We start from the raw sequence: 20,300 nt of genomic DNA, 5'->3' as shown, positions 1-20,300 counted from the left end.
ATTCCAGCTGTTCATGCACTATATCTATGTTGGAGCAAAAGAGGGACATTATTTGGGGTAGAAAGGAGAACAGTTTTCTCATTGCACCCCTTCCAGTTTCTCCCCTTGAAAGTTAGGTCAGAATGAAGGTCATGTTAGGAACTGAAGATGTTCCTCCTCTGAGAATAAATAAATGAAATGCAACAACTGCCCCTGATGTGAAGCCACTAGGGAGATGGATGAGCCTAGATTTGTTTAAAGAAACATATGTCTGCTAATGGAAAAAAAATGACAAAGCAATCAATGTGTCTGGAATAATCTGGATCCTGTACAGTATGTCTCATGCTCAACAGTAGGAAAAAAAACCAGTGAGGACTCTTCAAGGAGATTGGGGAAATGTTCTTTATATTGAGAATCCTCCACTGGTATATTTTCCTGCTGCTGAACATTGGTTATTCAGCTAGTTTTATATTCTATTTCTGCTCCTTTTCCACTATTCTTTATTTCTTTAGATTTAAACAATAATCTATAATAGCCTACAGAAAGGTGCCTTAAGCATTAATAATTATTATTTCATTTATTTGTAAGAGCACTTAGGGTCCCCTGACCAGGGCTCAGGACCCCATTGTGCTAGTGACTGTACACACACATAACAGAGACTGACAATCTCCTAACAGTAACCACACAGCAGCGTAGAAATAATCAAATACACAAGAACAGATCAACTCAACCACCTCTTGCTTTATTGTTTGAAATTCCAATTCTGCAGCAGAATGTTTTAATCCAAGAACATTGAGTTGTTTTTATTTTGTAAAAATATTTCCATCCAGAGTGATCTTGGTAACTTCCCCTGGGCTAACCCACAAAATTTGGGGCCTAAATTATTTGATTGTCCCTGTAGTGCGGCTTTGCCACAGTCCATCCCTCAGCGGGGCTGTGGAGTATCCCACCGCCTCGCTCTAGCTTGCTGTCCGTGGGCTCTGCGGTTGTGGGAAATAACACACACTCGGTTAGAGGCTCAGGCCCTCTAAGCTGGGGCTGAGCCAAGAGTTCTAGAGCAGCCCAGGCCCTAAATCAGGGCGGGGCCACACCCAAACAGTCAGGGACTCAGGCCCTTAGGCAGGAGCTGAGTCAGCAGTTCAATAATAGCCCAGGCCCTAAGTCAGGGCGGGGCAGTAAACAAATAGTCAAGGACTCTGGCCTTTACGCAGGGACTGAGTCAATATTTCTAACATCAGGAGGCCCTAGCCTCTCCAGGCCAGGGAAAAGGGGGAGTCTGCCACCCAAGGAGTGGGTGGCAGGGGGGACACAGGCCCTCCCACTCCACTGCGTCCCAGCCCGGGGCCCTAGCAGTGGCAGAAACTCGCTGCTGTCAGTGGGGGATCCTGGCCGCAACACACTGACATAGGCTCTGGCAGTGTTGCAGCCAGACTTGGGTCGGCTGCCCTCGGGCTACTTCCACACTCCCCTTCGTAGGGTACCTGAGTCGTTGTAGCATCGCCAGCGGTCTCAAACACCATCGATTCCTCTGGGTAAGTAGCGGATAGTAGGCTCAGCTGTTCCTCAGGGTTGCTGACAGCAGGCAGGCTCGGCTCCTCCTCGGGGTAGCTGGCAAGGGGCAGACTGGACTCCTCCTCGGGGTAGCAGGCAAGAGACAGGCTCGGCTCCTCCTCGGGGTAGCAGGCAAGAGACAGGCTCGGCTCCTCCTCGGGGTAGCAGGCAAGAGACAGGCTCGGCTCCTCCTCGGGGTAGCGGGCAAGCGGCAGGCTCGGCTCCTCCTCAGGGTAGCTGGAGCGGGGTAGGCTCGGCCAGTCCTCCTCGGGGTAACGAGCAAGGGGTAGGCTCGGCCAGTCCTCCCCGGGGTAACGAGCGAGGGGTAGGCTCGGCCGGCCCGGTGCAACCTGAGGCCGGCCGCAGCCTTCTGCTGTCTCCCCAAAGGGAGCTCGGTCGCAGACGTCTGGCCTCTCTGGCGGCTGATTCCCAACTGAGCTCTGCTGGTGAGCTTTTATACTTCCGGGTCTGCACCATGACCTCTGAGGGACGGGCACAGGACCCAGTGACTCCGCCCACGCTGGTGTTAGGGGAGGTTTGTCCCTCAGTCGGGCTGTGGGGTATCCCACTGCCTGACTACAGTCATTTTTAATCTGTGTGGCCAAAATGCAGCTAACTGGCAGAAATACATATATGTGATGTAACACTTTACTTTTTGAAACTGCGGTTTTTCATCTGAGATTAAGCATGGATTTTCTTCCAAACAGATTTTTGCAGCTGACCTTGACAGTGGGCTAAATGGAGAAATTGAGTATTCAATTTTATCTGGTAATGAAAACGAAACATTCCTGATTGATTCGAAACAGGGGATTTTAGCAACTAATGCAATCCTGAATCACGAAGACATTTCATCCTACAGGTTGTGTATAGTGTCTGCATAAAATATATATTGTTGCTAATTGTGTTTGCCACAAGTTGATATTGCTCATGCTGTCTGTCTTAGGGTTTTATACTGCTGTCCACCACTGTAGTATTGGAACACCCACCATGTAAACTCAAAAGCAGTAGCAATGGTGAATGTTGTCATGGAGTCTCTGGTACTCTTCTCTTTTTGGAGTGAAAACATAACCTTGTTAAATCAACTACAGCACACACTGACACAAAAGCACAGTAGATCTTTCAAGATACCCTGTTCATGGTGACATATGGCCATTTGTGCAGGGGCAGGAATTGAATGTCAAGATAGCTAATTCAGAATTACTCCTTTCTGTTATTCATCACTGTGGACATTTTTTTTTAAAGAAGCCATTTTTTACACAAAAGAGGAAGAGGTTTTTAAGAGCCACTGTTGGTAGTTTACTTTACAGAATGGCAGATACGTTTTCAATGGTGAGTTATATAATATTGTAGAATTTCAATGGGATGTGATTATACCACATTCCAGCAGTCCCCCTGGCTGCCTCCTTCTTCTCTGGAATCCCAGATTTCATTCTGAAAATAATAGAGTAAGTTTCTAGCTGATATGGTTGGAAAGAAAGCCTTGAAAATGTGAACCACATGGTTCACCAGAATGAACCCAACTGCTCATCAAAGTGTGTAAGAAAAAAAAGATAGGATCATATTAAGAAAGTCTATACAGTCTGCTCTGAAAGACTGCTCATTTTGGTGTCATGAATGGGTGGATGCAGGAAAGAATACCACCATTTACTTTTTCTCCCCAGTCAAGAAGCAGCCAAGTCCAAGGAGCCCACCTAGGCATTTGTGCTACACTGAGGGGAAGCCAAGCCCAAGGAGCCATGCAGAGGTCATGAGTATATTTGGAACCTAGTCAGGGTGAGCCATGCTCAGAAATCATACATGACATGATTCTGCTTTGAACAACTACACCAATTACTGAGAACAGTGTCTTATTTCAGTCCATCAAGTGGGAGATTACCATGAACTTTTTTTCCAGTTCAACCCATGCATGAAAGTATATTAAAGTCCATTGTGAAGTCTTGTCAGACACTTCCTTTAATAGGAAGTTTGCTTTCACATGGACAATAGGAGTGATCACCTACAGCAGTAGAACATCTCCTTGATTTCCACTTAATTAGCAAGAATTGTACAGCCAGTTTCCCTGCATAAACCCAGTTACATCAGTATAAACATAAAGAGAACACTGCTAATCCCAGAAATAGCAATGTGTTCAGTGCTACAGTTAAGGTTGAATTTGTTCTTAATTCTGCTTTAACTATTGTTACCCAGGTTCTATCCATGTGGAAAGTACTAGAATTTTCAGCTATAAGCTTTTTTATACTTAGTTTTGTTGTGTTTCTCCTGCAACTCCCAGATTAAAATCAAGTGAAGTTGACTCTTACATTACAAATCATGTCATCATTAGAATTCCAAGATAAACAAAGCATGCAAGTAAAGATATGTCAATTGTTTAGCATAGCAAATCAGTTTTATATACTACAGTTCTCTAAGAAATTAAATTACTGTATATTGTACTGTTGGAATTGTGATTTTTTTTGACATATGGCTGTAGCACCAGCTAATGCATATACAAATTCTCTTTACCTACTGGGCCTCAGATTTTTAATTATCCTATCAGAATTTAGAAAACTACATCAAATATGTCACCAGAATATGACTTCTTAAAAATATCAGTATAGTTATGGCAATAGTCTCCTATAGGAATTATTTTATGTGAACATAATGCCCAGAATATTTCATTTAATTAATTTTTCATTTTCTCCTGAGCCAACAGCATCCGTCATTTTTTTAGTGCATCTACAATATATTGTATTTCATTTGCTGAAATAATACTTTAAAAGAGTATTTGAAGTAAACCTTCTAAAGGAAATTCTCAGTTAACGTAGCATTCATGTTAACATAATACATACTTGTGTCCTTAAATGTGAATTTGCTTTTATTTAGTATTTAGTATTTAAATCAGATAACATTCTTTTAATGTAAATTCTGTTTGATGTTTGTTTATATCTCATTTCATCCTTAATAATCTGTGGTTTCTTATTTTTAGTAAAAGGAATCAGAAGAGCAACAGAAACTGTTCTAAAAAATAATTTTATTGTCTAATTTCAAAATGGCCCTCTTAGATTTTTTCCTCAAAATTTGAAAACAGTTGCTTGTTTCAGCTAATTTAGACATTTTCATCCCCCAAAATTTCTAAGCCCTTAAAATAGAGGGTTATAATAAAAGTATTGACAGAACCTTAATTTTAATGTCTGAGCTGAGGTGATTTTATGAGATTTTTTCCCACTGAAACTTTAGAAAATTATTATTTTTAGTAAAATATTTCCATGTGTATGTTATATTCATTCTAGACTAGATAGGCTTTCTGTCTGGAATTATATAGATGGTTACCAACTGAATACAAGTCTGTAATTCAAGTTTTGTGTTCTGTTGGTGTCATAAACAGCAAGAAAATTCAGAGTACAGCATGTGTGGTTCACGATGGCAGTAGAATCCACAGCTTGAATTACAGCTTTGATGTTCAGTATTGTCATGTGAATATTAAGAAATTCATTATTTATTTGTCACTTTCATCAGAAAGTGCTTGTAAGATGAAGAAAGAGTTTAACTCTTCAGACTCAACAAAGCAGACAGAGAAAGTGCTGCTTGCCATTTAAATATTTATACTATATAAAACATTTTACATTGCTAAGCCCTGCAGTGTATATACCATTGTGTAGCCTGACTGACTTTCTGACCAGATTTTTTTTAAGTAGTTATAGAATAATCCATGAAGCTGAATTAGATTCAACCATAAATTACCTTTCTGTGGATATTTTTTTAAACCATCTTTGCTTATAGTAAGCAATTTGCTCTTGATCGTATAGAAGTTAATTCTAAGAAACAATATGAAGAGCAAATTTCTTTTAATGATTTTTTCTTTGGGTGGATCACTGCTTTCTTCATTACATTGTCTATGAAAATGAAAGTAATGTTAGAATAATCCACAGCAGTTCCCTGTCCAGGTGTTTAATGAAGACCTAAAGGTAGATGCTTGTTTTATATGCTGATAGTGAAATCTTGGCCTTGTTGAAGTCAATAGGAATTTTTTCATTGTCTTAAATGGGGCCAGAATTTCACCCTGAGTTTTTAGTATGACTGTCTAGTCAGTCCTACAGCAGTTGTTGCATTGTTTCATTGGGTTCAGTATGTCTTTGTCACCTAGGAGCCCTTGGACTTTGTTCTTTCAACCTGTCAAAAAATAAAATTCCAATCACTCATTTGTATATTGGAAATTAAAATGTGATTTAGGCAATGGCAAGAAGAAAGGTAAGACATATTAGCTAATCCCATCATTTTTCATTTTTATTTTGTACATTTGAAATCACTGTTGAATAATTCTATGATTTCTGGCTGCATGTGACAACTGTGACTTCCTTTCAATACTAGGTTAGTTGTTCAAGCTGCCGATAGAGGAACCCCCAGCCTTTCTGCTACAAGCATAGTAACGATACAGGTAGTCGACGTTAATGACAATACCCCAACTATCCAACCACTAGGCAAAGTGGAAGTCTCTGAAAGTAAGTGTGACGGTGCAGAAAAGTGTTATTGAGTCAAGGGAATGTCAGACCAAGATACTGCCTTTTATTTTGTTTTGTAACTAAATGTTATAGTGGAAGAAATCTCAAAAAATCATGACAATATTAACAGAAATATTGAAGCAAATATGATCTGCTTTTGTTTTCAAAGGCATGATTCTTAATCTTTGGACATTACATTTAGGAACAGTTTGGAGCCAAAATACAGGCAGTATTAAAAAAAAAATACAGCTGTGGTATACTCTCTGTAGACTCCAGGCTCAAATTCCACAGATGTCTTAAATTTATCTTTATTTTTAATAGAAAAAAAATACTGTTAAAGCCAACACTGTGAAAAAAATCTTTGGAGTTTTATTATTTTGAAGGAAACATTTTCTTTCCATAATATCAGACCTTTCTTTAGAAAGATTCAGCAGCATGGCCTAGTAGACAAGCATGGAGATTTGGAACCTGAACCTCTTGAGTTCTAATGCCAGCTTAGCATCTGACTTATTGTGTGACCTTGGACCACTTAGGCCAAACTTTTCTAACTTGTATGTGTCTTATTGTGCACTTAAATCCAGATTTAAGCACCTAAATAAATAAGTAGCCTGATTTTCAAAAATGCTGTGCATCCATAGCTCCTGTTGACAGAGTGTATCATGGTTATATTTTTTCATGTGGGTGAAAGTCAGACCACTTCTATTTAGATGTCTGAGTTTAGCACTAAATTTGAAAATGTTGGCCTTAAACTATCTAGTCCTCATTTCCCAAACTCATGGAAGGGCCCCTTGAGCCCTCTTGATCTTGTGTCTTGTACCAACTCTTGCTGAAGATCTCATGTCCACTGACCATTACTTCATCCAGGAGAGCCTGGGAGTTGCATGCCCTGATTCCACAAAGACAAAAGGATACTTATGCCTTACCCAAATATTCTAACAAAAGTTGCATCAGGGCTTATCTACACTTGAAATGCTACAGTGGTGCAGCTGAGCCATTATAGCGCTTAAGTGTAGACACTCACTATAGCAAAAGGAGGGGTTCTCCCATCAGTGTCATTAATGCACCTCCTCGAGAGGTGGTAACTAGTTCAACAGAAGAATTCTTCCATCCATCTAGTACTGTTTACTCCCAGGGTTAGGTCATCTTAACTATGTCACTCAGAGATATGGATTTTTCACACCCCTGAGTGACATAGCTGGATCAACTTAAATTTTGAATGTAGACCTGACCTCAGGCTTTCCTCTCAATAAGTCAGTAAGTCAGCAATTCATGGCAAATTCTATGTAGAAGATTATAGACTTTCCTGTTGCCCTGAAGGAGTAGTCTTTGTGGGATACAATAGGGCTGAAGGTCTAAAATAAAATACAAGTTTAAGGTCAGGTTTCTGAGGGACGAAGCAGGGTTACTGTATCTCCTGATATATGCTTTATATAGCATGCCCAGATCTTGCTCTTATTCTAAGATATACAGCCAAGATATGCCAAAAATACTGTAAAAATATTATGCATGTAAAATCTAAAATGTACAAAATATGCAAGCTCTACCATATATACTTCAACTAACTAGATTTATTTTGAACATCACTGTTTCAGATGCCCCGCCTGGTTTCATAGTGACTCAGGTTTCTGCAAATGATGTGGATTTAAGTCCAGCTCTTCTCTACAGCTTTACACAAGATGGTAACCCGGGAATGAAATTTGCTATTAATCAACACACTGGAGTGATCACACTGGTGAAACCATTAGATTTTGAAGAAACTGCTCAGTATCAGTTGTGGATTAGTGTGTCAGATTCTGTGCATCAAACAGAAGCAGAGCTCACCATTCATGTTTTGGATATCAATGACAACCCGCCAGTATTTACTCAGTATTCATATCAGGTAAGAAGGTGGCAAATAGAGAAACCATATGTATACATGCACTTGAAGGATGTATATGACCACATAGGAGAGGGAGGATCTCTGTTTATCCATCAACCACTACATCATCAGCAGGGGCAGCACTTCCAGTACACCTCAGTCTGACCTAGAGGGGCTAGTTATGTTTCCAAGCTTATTCATTCTCTAGACTCATTGTTGAGACTGCCCAGAAGAGTGCCAGTTAGTGCTAATTTTTTTATGGTGTAAATATCTATCCATAATAAATTTTATTGAGACCACCACACTCTGTTCATATAGGCCACCAAGCAGCCAGCAACTAGTAATAACCGTTGGTTAATATTGTCTTGTGCTGGATTTGAACAGGGATCTAGAGAGAAAAATCTCTCTGTCCCAGTCATTTAAGCCCTCCCTATGCCCCTTTTACTTCTTTGTTTGCAAAATGGTTTAGGCAAGCACTAAGCACTATGCAAGATTTTTAACTGAAGGTAATAAGCATTGTTCAATCAACTACACTATTATAAACCAACTGAGTTTCTGGCCCAAAGATTGTCATTTTTGATGTGTTGCTTGGACAGTAAGATTACACGGCTCCCTTGCACTCAAAGTATATCATATTACCTGTTAATTGCACTGAAATTTTTACCCCTTGTATTCTCAGGTTTTCATGTTTATTCTGTATATGGATTTACCTGCATTTAATCCATGTATTAATGTGATTTTAACTAGATGTCTAACATCTGAAGTTATGAGAGAGATAGCTGCTTTATCATATAAACATTAGAAGTTTGATTGAAAAGGTTTTGATCTTAAAAATAGTGCATCTGGGCTTCAAATAATGGAAATACATAAAAGAGGAAAATGCTTACTTATTTTCCAAGATTCTGTGAAGAAAGTAAGCTGTTCGCAAAAACTAAATTATAACAATGATCTATTGATTATTAAGTGCTGTGACACTTGGATTTTTAGACCATATAACAATCTTTTAGGGGACCAGGACAATATATAGTCAACTGAATAATTCAAAATAGGCCTCAGAACTTTATTCCATGTACTAAAAACAAGATATCCATGGAAGCTCAGGGGGAAAACTAAATTGCAATATTGTGAGAAGCCTTGTTTCCATTAGTGTTTTGTTGCAGTGAGAGACGTTTTATACTCTCTAACTCACTGAACTACTTTGGAAGAAATAATGGTCAGAATGAAATCTCAAATGGATAGTTTTATTAAAAATATATAGTTCACTCTGAATCTTGGACTCGTTGCCAGCATTGTTTTAGTATCTCAGCCCTATTAAGTTTTTTAAGCTTAAGGAAATTGGCAGGTGACACCTTTCACAAAGCTCAGAACTGTATTTTCTGTAATCAAATCAACTAAAATGTATCTTGCTATATCCAAGACCTTTTATGTTACTCTTATCAAACATTTCATTTTGGTTACACTTCAGGTGACCGTGCCTGAGCTCGCTCCTGTAGGTACTTCTGTCCTGACCGTCTCTGCTGTAGACAGAGATTCAGAGCATAATGGAATTATTTCCTACAAAATTTTGTCGTTATATGAGGGATTTTCAATTGATCACAAAAATGGTGAGTTTATTACACAATTTATTATGAAGTAAGGGCATATAGTATAGACTGAAAATTCATATTCCGTATCTAAATGTTGTTTTTGGTGATCACAGAGTTCTGGATGCCTTTGGTGCCTGTAGCCCTATTTATCCATAAGTAAAGGGCAGCTGAAGGAGTCACAGTGCTTCTTTAGTGTACCTCTGCCATGGCAGAGGGGAAATAAGGTGATTAACTGACTGCTTATGGGAGCTGAGAAACTGATGGCACCTGAGAGTATAACACTCGATTTATCCACATAGCTACTGTGAACCTCAGCCAGAATATATGTGAAGCAAAAGTGATGGAAGTAGTGCTGCTGAAAGCTAATGAACTAATAGCACTAAAGACCGAAGTCCTTTGCTTATCCTCAGGCTAGATGTAAAGCTACTAGTCACAGCATTCTGTAGACTCTATTCCTCTACTGTGATTTAAAATGAAAGCTACCATAACTCTTGCATTAAGTTTCAGCTGATTTGGTGTTCATGCTTAATCAGTATCTTCTAAGTGCCAGTTGTACTACTTATATTTACAGTGAGGCTTGTGTGCAGTGTTTGTGCTCAAGTCTAATGTTTCTGAAGACTGGAACAGCTAGTCTTAGGCATGACTTGTGTTATGTAGTAATTATAAATGGAATTTATAACTAAGATTTTTAATATGAGAAAGGCCTCTCTGAAGAATATCATTCTCTTCAGCAACTAGAATCTAAATCTGCTAATGTCTGTTGTGTGTATTTGTTTATACAGAAAAATTGTTGCCACTATATGTTGTAAATGGATTTTGGAGATAGCCATTAGAGCTGACTGTATACTGCAAAAACAGCATGGGGCCACTTATTCAATTTGAGTGCATTCAAATCACTTACTTTACTTGCTGCCCTTCAAGTGGCTCTGCATATTCCCACTCGGTACTGGAGTGCATTGCCATAGAACCTTCTTCTAGAAGTATCAGCTAGAGTGCTCTCATGTGCCCCTGCCCCTCTCCTCAGTGTCACCAATGATCTGAGGGTAAAGCTATATAAGGCTAGAGCACCAACACTGCCTCAGTTCCTTCCGACTGGAGGGATGTGTTAAAGTCTCCTGTTTCCTCAGGGTCAGAGGCCTCTTTCTTCTAAAGATATTTAGTGTTAGCTTGTTTTAGTAGTTAGTTAGTCAGAAGTCTCTTCCTAGTTCCAGAGTATGGCTGCTTTGAAGATGCAGTAGAAACTGGGTATTAAGAGTTTTACTTCCCCAGGGCTCCTGTGACGCTCCGGCCTCTGTTGGCAAAGCATTGGTGTCTGCTGTGACCATCAGGAAGTAGCTTTGCTTCATTCCTCTTCTCTATCACTAGACACTATTCTTAAGCTGGAGGATCTCCCTTTAGAAAGGGAGGGTCTTTTGAGTGAATAGACAAATTACTGGAAAAACTAAAGGACATGAGATTGACAGCACTCTTTCTGGGTTTGATTCCCTCTGCTAGGAGGAGGTCTTCTATTCCTTTCTAGTACCAGAGGGAGTCCTATCCCCAGTCTTCATTGTCAGACATCTCATCAAGTAAAAGATGCCCACAATACCAGAATCCTGCAGTTTTCCAGAGTCAGCAACGAAAGAGGCCTTTCTAATCCACGTCCAAATCTAAACAACCTCCTTCCTTGTCAGTATCTTTGTTGCGAAACAGCAGGATTCAGTTTTGACAATACTATCAAGAGTCAGGAGCTAGTTATTCAAATCCAATCTACCCCTTTTTTTGGAGCTGGCTAGCCCACTTTATCAATGCATGGAGGTAAATTACATCAGATCTGTAAAAGCAGCAAAGAGTCCTGTGGCACCTTATAGACTAACAGACATATTGGAGTGTGAGCTTTCATGGGTGAATACGAAAAGCGCATGCTCCAATACATCTGTTAGTCTATAAGGTGCCACAGGACTCTTTGCTGCTTTTACAGATCCAGACTAACACGGCTACCCCTCTGATACTTTACATCAGATCTATGGGTCCTGGAGATTGTATAAAGGGGCTATGCCATATAGTTCAAACATTCTGGTCCCCAATTCCCTTACCCTTTCCACTGCAGGGACCCCATTCACAAGGCTATTCTGCTTGCAAAAGTAGAAAAATTGCTTCTGATAGGACAGTGTCCAAATACCTGAGGGATCAGGGCTTTTATTCCTGTTACTTTATGGTGCAGAAGAATAACGGCGGGTTTTGTCCAAAACTAGATGTAAGGGACTTGAACAAATATGTTCGGAAGTCTCATTTCTGTATGCTGACTTTGGCCTTCATAATCCCCTTTGCTATCTGTCCTGGATTGGTTTATGACTCTTGATCCAAAGGACACATTTTCATATATTGATTTATCACACTCATTGCAAGTACCTTCTTTTCTTGGCAGCAGGACACTATTTCCAGTATCAGATACTTCCATTTAGCTTCTCCACAATGCCCAGAGTTTTTATAAAGTGCCTCTCTGTGGTAGCAGCTCATCTAAGGAATCAGGGTAGTTTTGTTTACCCCTGTTTGGGTGACTGGCTACTGAAGGCTGCTGTGTGTGAGGACCTATTAAGGTATATTGTTTTTACAATTAACCTCTTCTCAGCCCTGGGGCTCTAAATCTCCCAGAGTCAGTTCTCTGCCCTCCCTTTACAGGTTGTGTACTGGACTCTGTGGTGGGAGAGCCTTTCTACTAAAGGGCACATTTCTCAAACTAAACCAGTATCTACTGAAAATTCAGCAATGTCCCACTCAAAGAATAAAGTTCTTCCTAGGTCTGATGGGCTTTATGGATCTACTACTTGCAGTTAAGCAGTCTGTAATCTAGCCTCCTTGCCAGGGCATACAGCAATCACAGTCGTGGGGCTTGCAGCCTTTGGGTGGGGCAAGCCGCAAACAAGTCACAGGCCTTCCAGCCTACAGGAAGTATGTCACCATTTGAGTGCTGGGGTTGGCGACACGGAAGTAGGGGGATCCAGGCCCACCCTAATCCACCAGATCCCAGTCCAGGGCCCTAACAGTGGCAGGGGATCCCGCCACCAGGGTAGCAGGGTTCCTGCCAAAACATGCTGACTTGTGGCAACAGCACGACCTAACTAATGTCTGGTTCGCCTGGGTTACCTCCTACTACAGTCCATTGGTGTGGTGCCATAGTTGGCAGGTCCTCAGTCTCCTTGAGATAGGTGACAGATGTCATTCCCAGCAGCTCCTCTCCACTCTTAGTCTCCACCTTCAGGGCACTGCACAGCTCAGGATCTGGTCCGGAGTCCTGCAGTGGGCTAGAGACATCTGCCTCCTTTGCTGACCCCAGCCCAACTGAGCTAAAGGGCCCACTTCTTATACTTCCTCTCCCAACCCTCTGCTTCTGGTGTGGTGGATGGGGCTGGCTTGGCTTCACCCACCAGGGAGAATATAGTGGTCCCTGCATCTCAGGCTCAAAGGGAGGCCCCTCTGCCTCACTACACACTGTAATAGAGGCTCAAATTAAATGTATAGGTATGTAAATAAAAGAAGTAGTAAGAAGGACCAAAAAACTGTCATGACGGCTAAACAACAGAGTTAAAAGAGGTTGCTTAGCACTGGGGTGGACAAACTACGGCCCACGGGCTGGAGCTGGCCCCTCAGGGCTTTGGATCTGGCCCGCGGTGCGGCCAGCACCTCCCATCTGCAGTCCCCAGCCAGGGGGGCAGAGGGCTCCATGTGTTGCCCTTGCCTCCAGGCACCGTCCCCCGCAGCTCCCATTGGCCGGGGATGGGGAACCGTGGCCAATGGGAGCTTCGGGGAAGGTACCTGGAGGCGTGGCAAGGACAGTGCATGCAGAGCCCTCCACCCTTCCTCCCCCAGGGGCCACAGCGCTTCCAGGAGCGGCATAGGGCCGGGGACAGGGCAGGCATGCAGGGAGCCTGCCCTGGCCCCGGTGCGTGCTGCTGCCACCCTGGAGCCACTTGAGGTAAGCAGTACTGGGTCAGAGCCCAAACTCCTCCTGTACCCCCCAACTCTGAGTCCTAAGCCCCCTGCCTGCACCTTGCATCCCTCCTGCATCCCAACCCCCTGTTCTGAGCTCTGTGCTGCACCCCGCACCCCTGTGCACCCCAGCCCCCTGCCCTGAGCCCCCTGCACCCTCCTGCACCCCAACCTCCTGTCCTGAGCCCCCTCATACACCCTACACACCTCCTCTGCCCCAATCCCTTGCCCTGAGCCCCTTCCTGAACACTACATCCCCTCCCACACCCACACTCCCTCCTGCACCCCAAACCTCTGCCTCTGCCCTGCTTACAATTTCCCCACCCAGGTGTGATCCTCACACCTGTGCCACTCTTTTTAGGTGACAAATCTGAGGAACTGTCCCAGATTGAGGTGTTGATAGAGGTGGTTTTGGAACAAATTGATAAATTAAACAGTATTAAGTCACCAGGTCCCAATGATATTCACCCAAGAGTTCTGAAGGTACTCAAATATGAAATTGCAGAACAATTAACTATGGTATGTAACCTATCACTTAAACTAGATGTACCAGATAACTGGAGAATAGCTAATGTGATGCCAATTTTGATAAAAAGACCCAGAGATGATCCTGGAAATTACAGGCCAGTAAACCTAACCTCGGAACCAGGCATGTTGATTGAAAGAAAAGAATTGTAAGAAACATAAACAAACACGATTTGTTGGGGAAGAGTCAATATGGCTTTTGTAAATGGAAGTCATGTCTCACCAATCTATTAGAATTCTTTTACATAATTTCAATACTGTCCTTGAGTTATATCAGTAGGCCTTTTGTTTGGATTAATTCAGCCTGTCTGTCTCCCTTTTGTACCTTTTTCAATCAGCATTTATTGTTAAAAGTGCATTGTAACATTTTTTTTTAATCTTTCACTGACCTCTCACGATTGAGCTCACAATTAGGGTACATATGTATGCCCAGTTACACAGCAGTGCTTGACTTTGCAACCTTAACAATATTCTTTTATCTTTATATATAATCTATATCTTTATCTGTATAAAAGCTTCACATACCCACACACATCCTACCTTTATATCAGATTGATTTTCAAACCTGGCTGTCTCTAGTTAAGCCACTAAATCCATATACCTAATTTACCTAACTTGTATTTTTTGATTGATTTTTCATTTTGGTTTTTCAGGGTCAGTATTCACTGCCAAACCAGTGCCACACCTGGGCAAGAGTTCAGTTATTCAGCTTCTTATAGAAGCCAAAGACAATGGAGACCCTGCTTTGACTGCTGTTACTTCCGTGGAGATACAGATACAGGATGTAAATAACTATGCACCTCAGTTCACAATGGCACTATACAATGTGAGTGTGAGTGAAGATGCCTCAGTCGGAAGGACTATCCTCACATTTTCAGCCATTGACTATGATTGGATACACGAAAATACGTACATTGAATACTCTATTATCAGCAGCAACACTAATAACCTATTCCATGTGGAAACAAGTGTCATTGAATCAACACCACCTTACAAGCTGGTTGGCAACCTTGTTTTGAGTAGTCCTCTGGATAGGGAAACTGCTTCCTCTCACCATGTGATCATTCTTGCATCTGACTGTGGAACACCTCCCCTGAATTCCAGTGCTACTGTATTGATAACTGTACTAGATGTCAATGATAACCCACCAGTATTTAGCAATCTGGAGTATCGCATTCATGTCAGAGAAAATATCCCAATAGGTAGTCATATCACTATGGTTTCAGCAAATGACTGTGATGCAGGAGCCAATGCAGAGGTGACTTACACTATAATCTCTGGAAATGACAAGGGGCATTTTCGATTAGATGGGAAAACTGGCTCTGTGGATTTGATCAGAACTCTGGATTATGAGGAAACAATTAAATTCACTTTGACTATTCAAGCCTCTGATGGAGGGGTCAATGTAAGAAATGTGGCTTTTTCTGTTGTTTTTGTCAGTGTCCTGGATGACAATGATTATGCTCCACTGTTTTTGTTTCCCAGCCTGAACTGTGTTATCCATGAAAATCTTCCTGCCTTTTCTTTTGTGTGCACAGTTTATGCACTAGATTTTGATACAGGTCCCTATGGACACCTTACTTACTCAATCCAGTCATCATGTTTGTCTGATCATGGATTTCCTCAAGATCATGACATGTTTTTCATAGATCCTTTGACAGGAGATATACGAACAGAGCAAATGCTTGATTATGAAAGTCAGAATAAGTACTGTTTTGTAGCCCAGGCAAAAGACAAAGGTGACTCAATAGCCACATTAACAGTTCAGGTAGATGTTGAAGGGACAGATGAATTTGATCCTGTTTTTACTGAAGATCAATATTTTTTTGATCTCCCTGAGAAAAATGAAGCAGGTCAACTGGTTGGCAAAGTGGCAGCATCTGATAATGATGCTGGATTGGATGGAGTTATTCACTACTCCCTGCTAAAACCTTCTCAGTTCTTTTCTGTAAATCAGAGTAACGGAAATATCTACATGACTAGGACTCTTCACAGAAAGAAGAGCAGTACCAAAAGGAAAGATGACACTCTTGAATTGTTAGTAAGAGCTCACAGCCCCAAACTGGACTCTAAATCCACTACATGCACTGTTCTGGTAAATATTTCCAACTCTCCTCAGAATTATTCCATAGCATCTGCAAACATCTTGTCTATTAGTCTTACTGTCTCTTTTGTAGTGTTCCTGGTGCTTGCTATCAGCCTTATTGCACTTATTCTGAGATACAAACGAAAAGACATGATAAATTCCTGTATGAAAAGAGAAACATCATTTTCATCAGCTGATTTGAGCTTGACCAATGAAGATAATATTCCTAAGGACTGCCAGAAACTCCAGAGCACTGAGAGTAGTACACTTCCCATGGGCTCCATAGCAGAGTGGTTGAGTTTGGTAGGCATCAGAGAAAAGGATGATATTGGTAACCCCAGCAGGCACTCAGATTCTAGTGGTCATGGCTCAGCAGAAGGGGACACTGCAGAAGATGAGGAAATCAAAAGGATCAATGAGCATCCATGCAGAAAGGGGTTGGGTTCAGCTTTAAGTGAGCGAGGCTCATGCGTGCCAGACTCAGGAATTCCAAGAGACTCTGACCAGTTATCCTGTCAGTCTGGAGAAACTGATGTGTTAGCTGGCACTCAAAATGCAGAGAGCTTCCACACCTTCAAAGATGGAGGAGGAGGAGAAGGCTATGACCCAAACTATGCCCATAACAAAATGCTGTCCCAAACTCTTCAAAAAATTGGGATAAAAGAGAGAGACATACTAACAGACATCACAAGAGAATACATCTTTATCTCTGATGGCCAGGATTCCCGGTATGGATCACTTGCAACCCTTGTAGCCTCTGATGAGGATCTTAGAGGAAGTTACAACTGGGATTACTTGCTTACGTGGGAACCTAGATTTCAGTCTCTTGCCTCCGTGTTTAATGATATTGCAAAACTGAAAGATGAAAGCTTACAAATTCATAGCTTTCCTAAGGAGAAGAAATCTTTTATTTTCCCTCCTCCCTTGATAACATCAGTAGCTCAACCTGGCATAAGGACAGTGCCACCACATATGCCAACTATAATACCTGGGCAGGCATTTAAAAAATATCCTCGTTCTCCCCTTATCCATGATCTTAGATACCCTTCACCGGCCATGACTCCCAGTTTTTCTCCTTCTCTGTCTCTACTTACCTTGCAGACTCCTACAGCTTCTCCAGTGATGTCAGATGCAGGACTGACAGGAACATACCAAATTGGCCAAAATCATGCAACAGAGGAAGACGTTCAGGTGTAGGTGATTAACCACTGGTAAAATGTTAAAGGAAAATTTGGCTTAAAACATACTTGTTCATTGTTTAATGAGTAAAACCACATGTCAGAGCTGTATCATCAGTATTTTATTTTTTATGGTTTACAAAAGATAAGATAATTTAGTCAAACTTTCTCACCATCATGTTCTTTGCAAAACATGCTCTAAACCTCTGAGGGTTGCCCTTTAATTACCTTTTTTCTATCTACCAAAAACCCTGGTATCTAATGTAAATCACATACCCAGGTGTCTGATAGCTGACTTACCCAAATGACAGGCTATATTGTTTATCATTAAGGATTTCAATAACTCTTTGTTGTGATTAATGGTTTATCACTGAGGATTTCAGTTTAAAATGCTGACTATTAGTGAAGGTTACGTTTAATACCTCTCTGCCGTCCTTAAGCTATTTATGTGGCAGCTGGAAAGTTGGCTATCTGCAGATTTCTCTTGTGTAGGGAAATCCACTTGGCATGTGGCTGAGGTAGCATCTCCAGTCTCAGGATCAGGGCAGTATAAAGGTTGTATAAAGACATCTGTGACTCCCCCACTCATCACTGGGACTGTGCTGAGTACATCTCAGCTGGAGCAGAAAATCTGGCCCTCTTCCTAATATATATCATACATATAACAGCTTGTGTGTATATGTACACACATACATGCATATGCTGTTTCTGTGTGTGTATGTTTTGTATCAAATCAATAAAACACACATACATATGCTCCTACCATAATTTTAACTCAGAATTGGCACTTGGGGAACAGGACAGGGTGAAATACAAGAAATATGCCTTACAGAGGGTAAAGGTGGCGACCCTTTTGGAATCAGTGGGTATATTATATGTGTAATGGCTTCTGAGCAGCTTTGCCCTTTATCACATGTTTGGATCCTTTCTGGATATAAACTGACATTGTTCCTAAGAGTATGCAGGCAACAACCATTTCCAAGACAAGAAATAGAAAGAAAAGAATCAGAAATGGAGTCAGCCAGAAGCCTGTGCCAGGAAGGGGAAAGCAAATGAAAGTAGTCATTCTCAATTAATATATGAACAGGGCTATGTTTGAGAATGCTTTTGGGGTCGTTAGATTGGCCACCTCAGGGTTACATAAGCTTCTTTGGACCTTTTTCCAAAGAAGGCAGAGTGTATTTTTTCCATTTTGTCTTGTTACAAGATGCATGTCTGCTTTTTGAAATTTTGGAGTTAATTTATGAACTTGCACACTAAATAGCTTTGGGTTCTTCTGGATACTGTAGTTATTTTTTAGCACCCAAATGGGCAATATTAATTTATGAACTGTGTATTGGTGGGAAATGTATGTACGTAAAAATAACCAAAATGTAATATCATGCTAATAACATGTATAATTATGTAGCTAAAATATAATATTTTTAAAAAATAATTTTATATACTTTTTTACTACTAATGGTTAAAAATTGTCCACATAACATACCTCCCATCTGTTAATGTTCTAATGTCTGCTAACCTGTTAGGTTTTGATTTGTACTACATGTTAACAGAATGAAATATACCCATTGTGGTGTGTGGTTATGTACAGCTACAGTTTCAGGAGGCGTGAATGGCACACAGTGCTAAATTATCTGTCTGTTCAACTCCAAATTAAGGTTTTCAGTATCAGTACTTGTGATCAAATGAGAGTTTGGTGCTACGAAGAGGAACAGTGAACCTTTTTATTAACATTATGATAGCAAGGATCATCTTTATCCATAGATGATCAGTGGAAGAATAAATATTTTGCACAGCATTATTGTGTTTGATTTTTCATGAAGTAAAAACTAGGGGCATTGTTGTTGAACACAATACTGCAGCATGCAGAAGACCATTTTTTCCCACTAATATCACTTGTTACAGCTCGAATGTCATCATCTTTACAAATGTCCAAAACATATCGTGTCCACCCAGAAAAGGTAATAGTAGAGTTCTATAATAGATACTAGCAATTCAGTAATTAACAATCAGTCTGCACTGCTACACTAGTTAGCTATGTTAGCTGAGAGATCAAGTGGAATGCACATAGAAAATTAACTATGTTAATCCAGGACAAGTTTGAAGATCTAAAGTACATCTGTTTCCTGTAACCATTCAAATCAGGCTATGGAGATTCTCTGTTAGGTATAGTGTAGAGGTAGTGCCCGCTGATAGTATCAGCAGAAACAGGTAGACAAGTTACACGTGTGGAAGGTAGAAAATAAGTCCTGAATCGAGAAGAAACCCCAATACAATTGAGGCAGATCATATATATAAAAAGTAGAAGGTCTAGATTTACAAAAGGACTTAGAAACATAACTTCCCACTCTGGGCACCTGAATCTTAGAATCAGGCTCCACTGGGATTCACAAAAGCCCCACTCAGCGGTCTCAGAACCCTGCAGGTGCCCAAATATTTGCAGTAAAAGTTCCCTACCTGCCTATGTGTCTGCCTCTGAGCATGCACACCGCAGTCCTAACTCGTGCCCAGTCGCCTTAGCCTCAGAGCAATGCACAAACTGGGAGAAGAAAAGCCTTTTTCCACTAAGCTGCCTGCAGTGCCCGATCCAGTAAGCCTGCTTAGACTTCGCCTTCTGCATCAGGCCCTATAACCAAGTTTCCACAAGATGGCTGGTGTGCTGGTGGTGGAGGAAAGTAGAGTGAAGAGCAGGCGCAGTTCCCTTGGTAATCATTAACCCGGTGGGTAAGGTACTCAGGTGGAATATGGGAGACCCCTGGTTCCAGTTCCTTCTCCTCCTGAGGGAGGGGGTCTCTCACCTCACAGAGTGCTCAGACCACTGTGTTAGGAGATAAGTGGGGCTCCCTCAGTCTCTCTCACTGAAGCTGCTTCACTGTGGAATTTTTTTTTTTAAGTAACTGTAGGATGGGTTGCAGCTGAGAATCTCAGGCAGTTGGAGGTGCTTCCCAGCAGCACAGACTTCAGCACCTGTCTGGGAATCCAATTCTAAAGCACCTATCTCTCCCCTTGTAAAGCTAGCTGAGACACCTACCTCAGGCTTTGTGAATCCCAGTGATTTTCTGGACACCTACAAGTGAAGTGAGGTGATGT

At 41.3% G+C, this 20,300-nt stretch overlaps 1 protein-coding gene across 3 annotated transcripts in view; it reads left to right on the top strand.

Moving 5' to 3' along the window:
- DCHS2 (dachsous cadherin-related 2) overlaps window positions 1-20,009 on the top strand; it is a 234,195-nt gene extending 214,186 nt beyond the window's left edge. For 2 of the 3 annotated variants that reach the window (XM_050946199.1, XM_050946200.1), the window contains 5 exons: window positions 2,238-2,389; window positions 5,878-6,008; window positions 7,601-7,887; window positions 9,332-9,470; window positions 14,600-20,009. In XM_050946199.1, the coding sequence (XP_050802156.1) occupies window positions 2,238-2,389; window positions 5,878-6,008; window positions 7,601-7,887; window positions 9,332-9,470; window positions 14,600-17,229 (3,339 nt within the window). In that variant the 3' untranslated portion in view covers window positions 17,230-20,009. Of the gene's footprint in view, window positions 1-2,237; window positions 2,390-3,191; window positions 3,262-5,877; window positions 6,009-7,600; window positions 7,888-9,331; window positions 9,471-14,599 lie in introns of those variants that run through there. The other variant, XM_050946201.1, reaches the window with a different exon arrangement.
- The last annotated feature ends 291 nt before the right edge of the window (window positions 20,010-20,300 follow it).

Source organism: Gopherus flavomarginatus, chromosome 3 (assembly GCF_025201925.1).
Source record: "Gopherus flavomarginatus isolate rGopFla2 chromosome 3, rGopFla2.mat.asm, whole genome shotgun sequence".
NCBI lineage: Eukaryota > Metazoa > Chordata > Testudines > Testudinidae > Gopherus > Gopherus flavomarginatus.
This window is presented reverse-complemented; position numbering and strand designations above follow the sequence as displayed.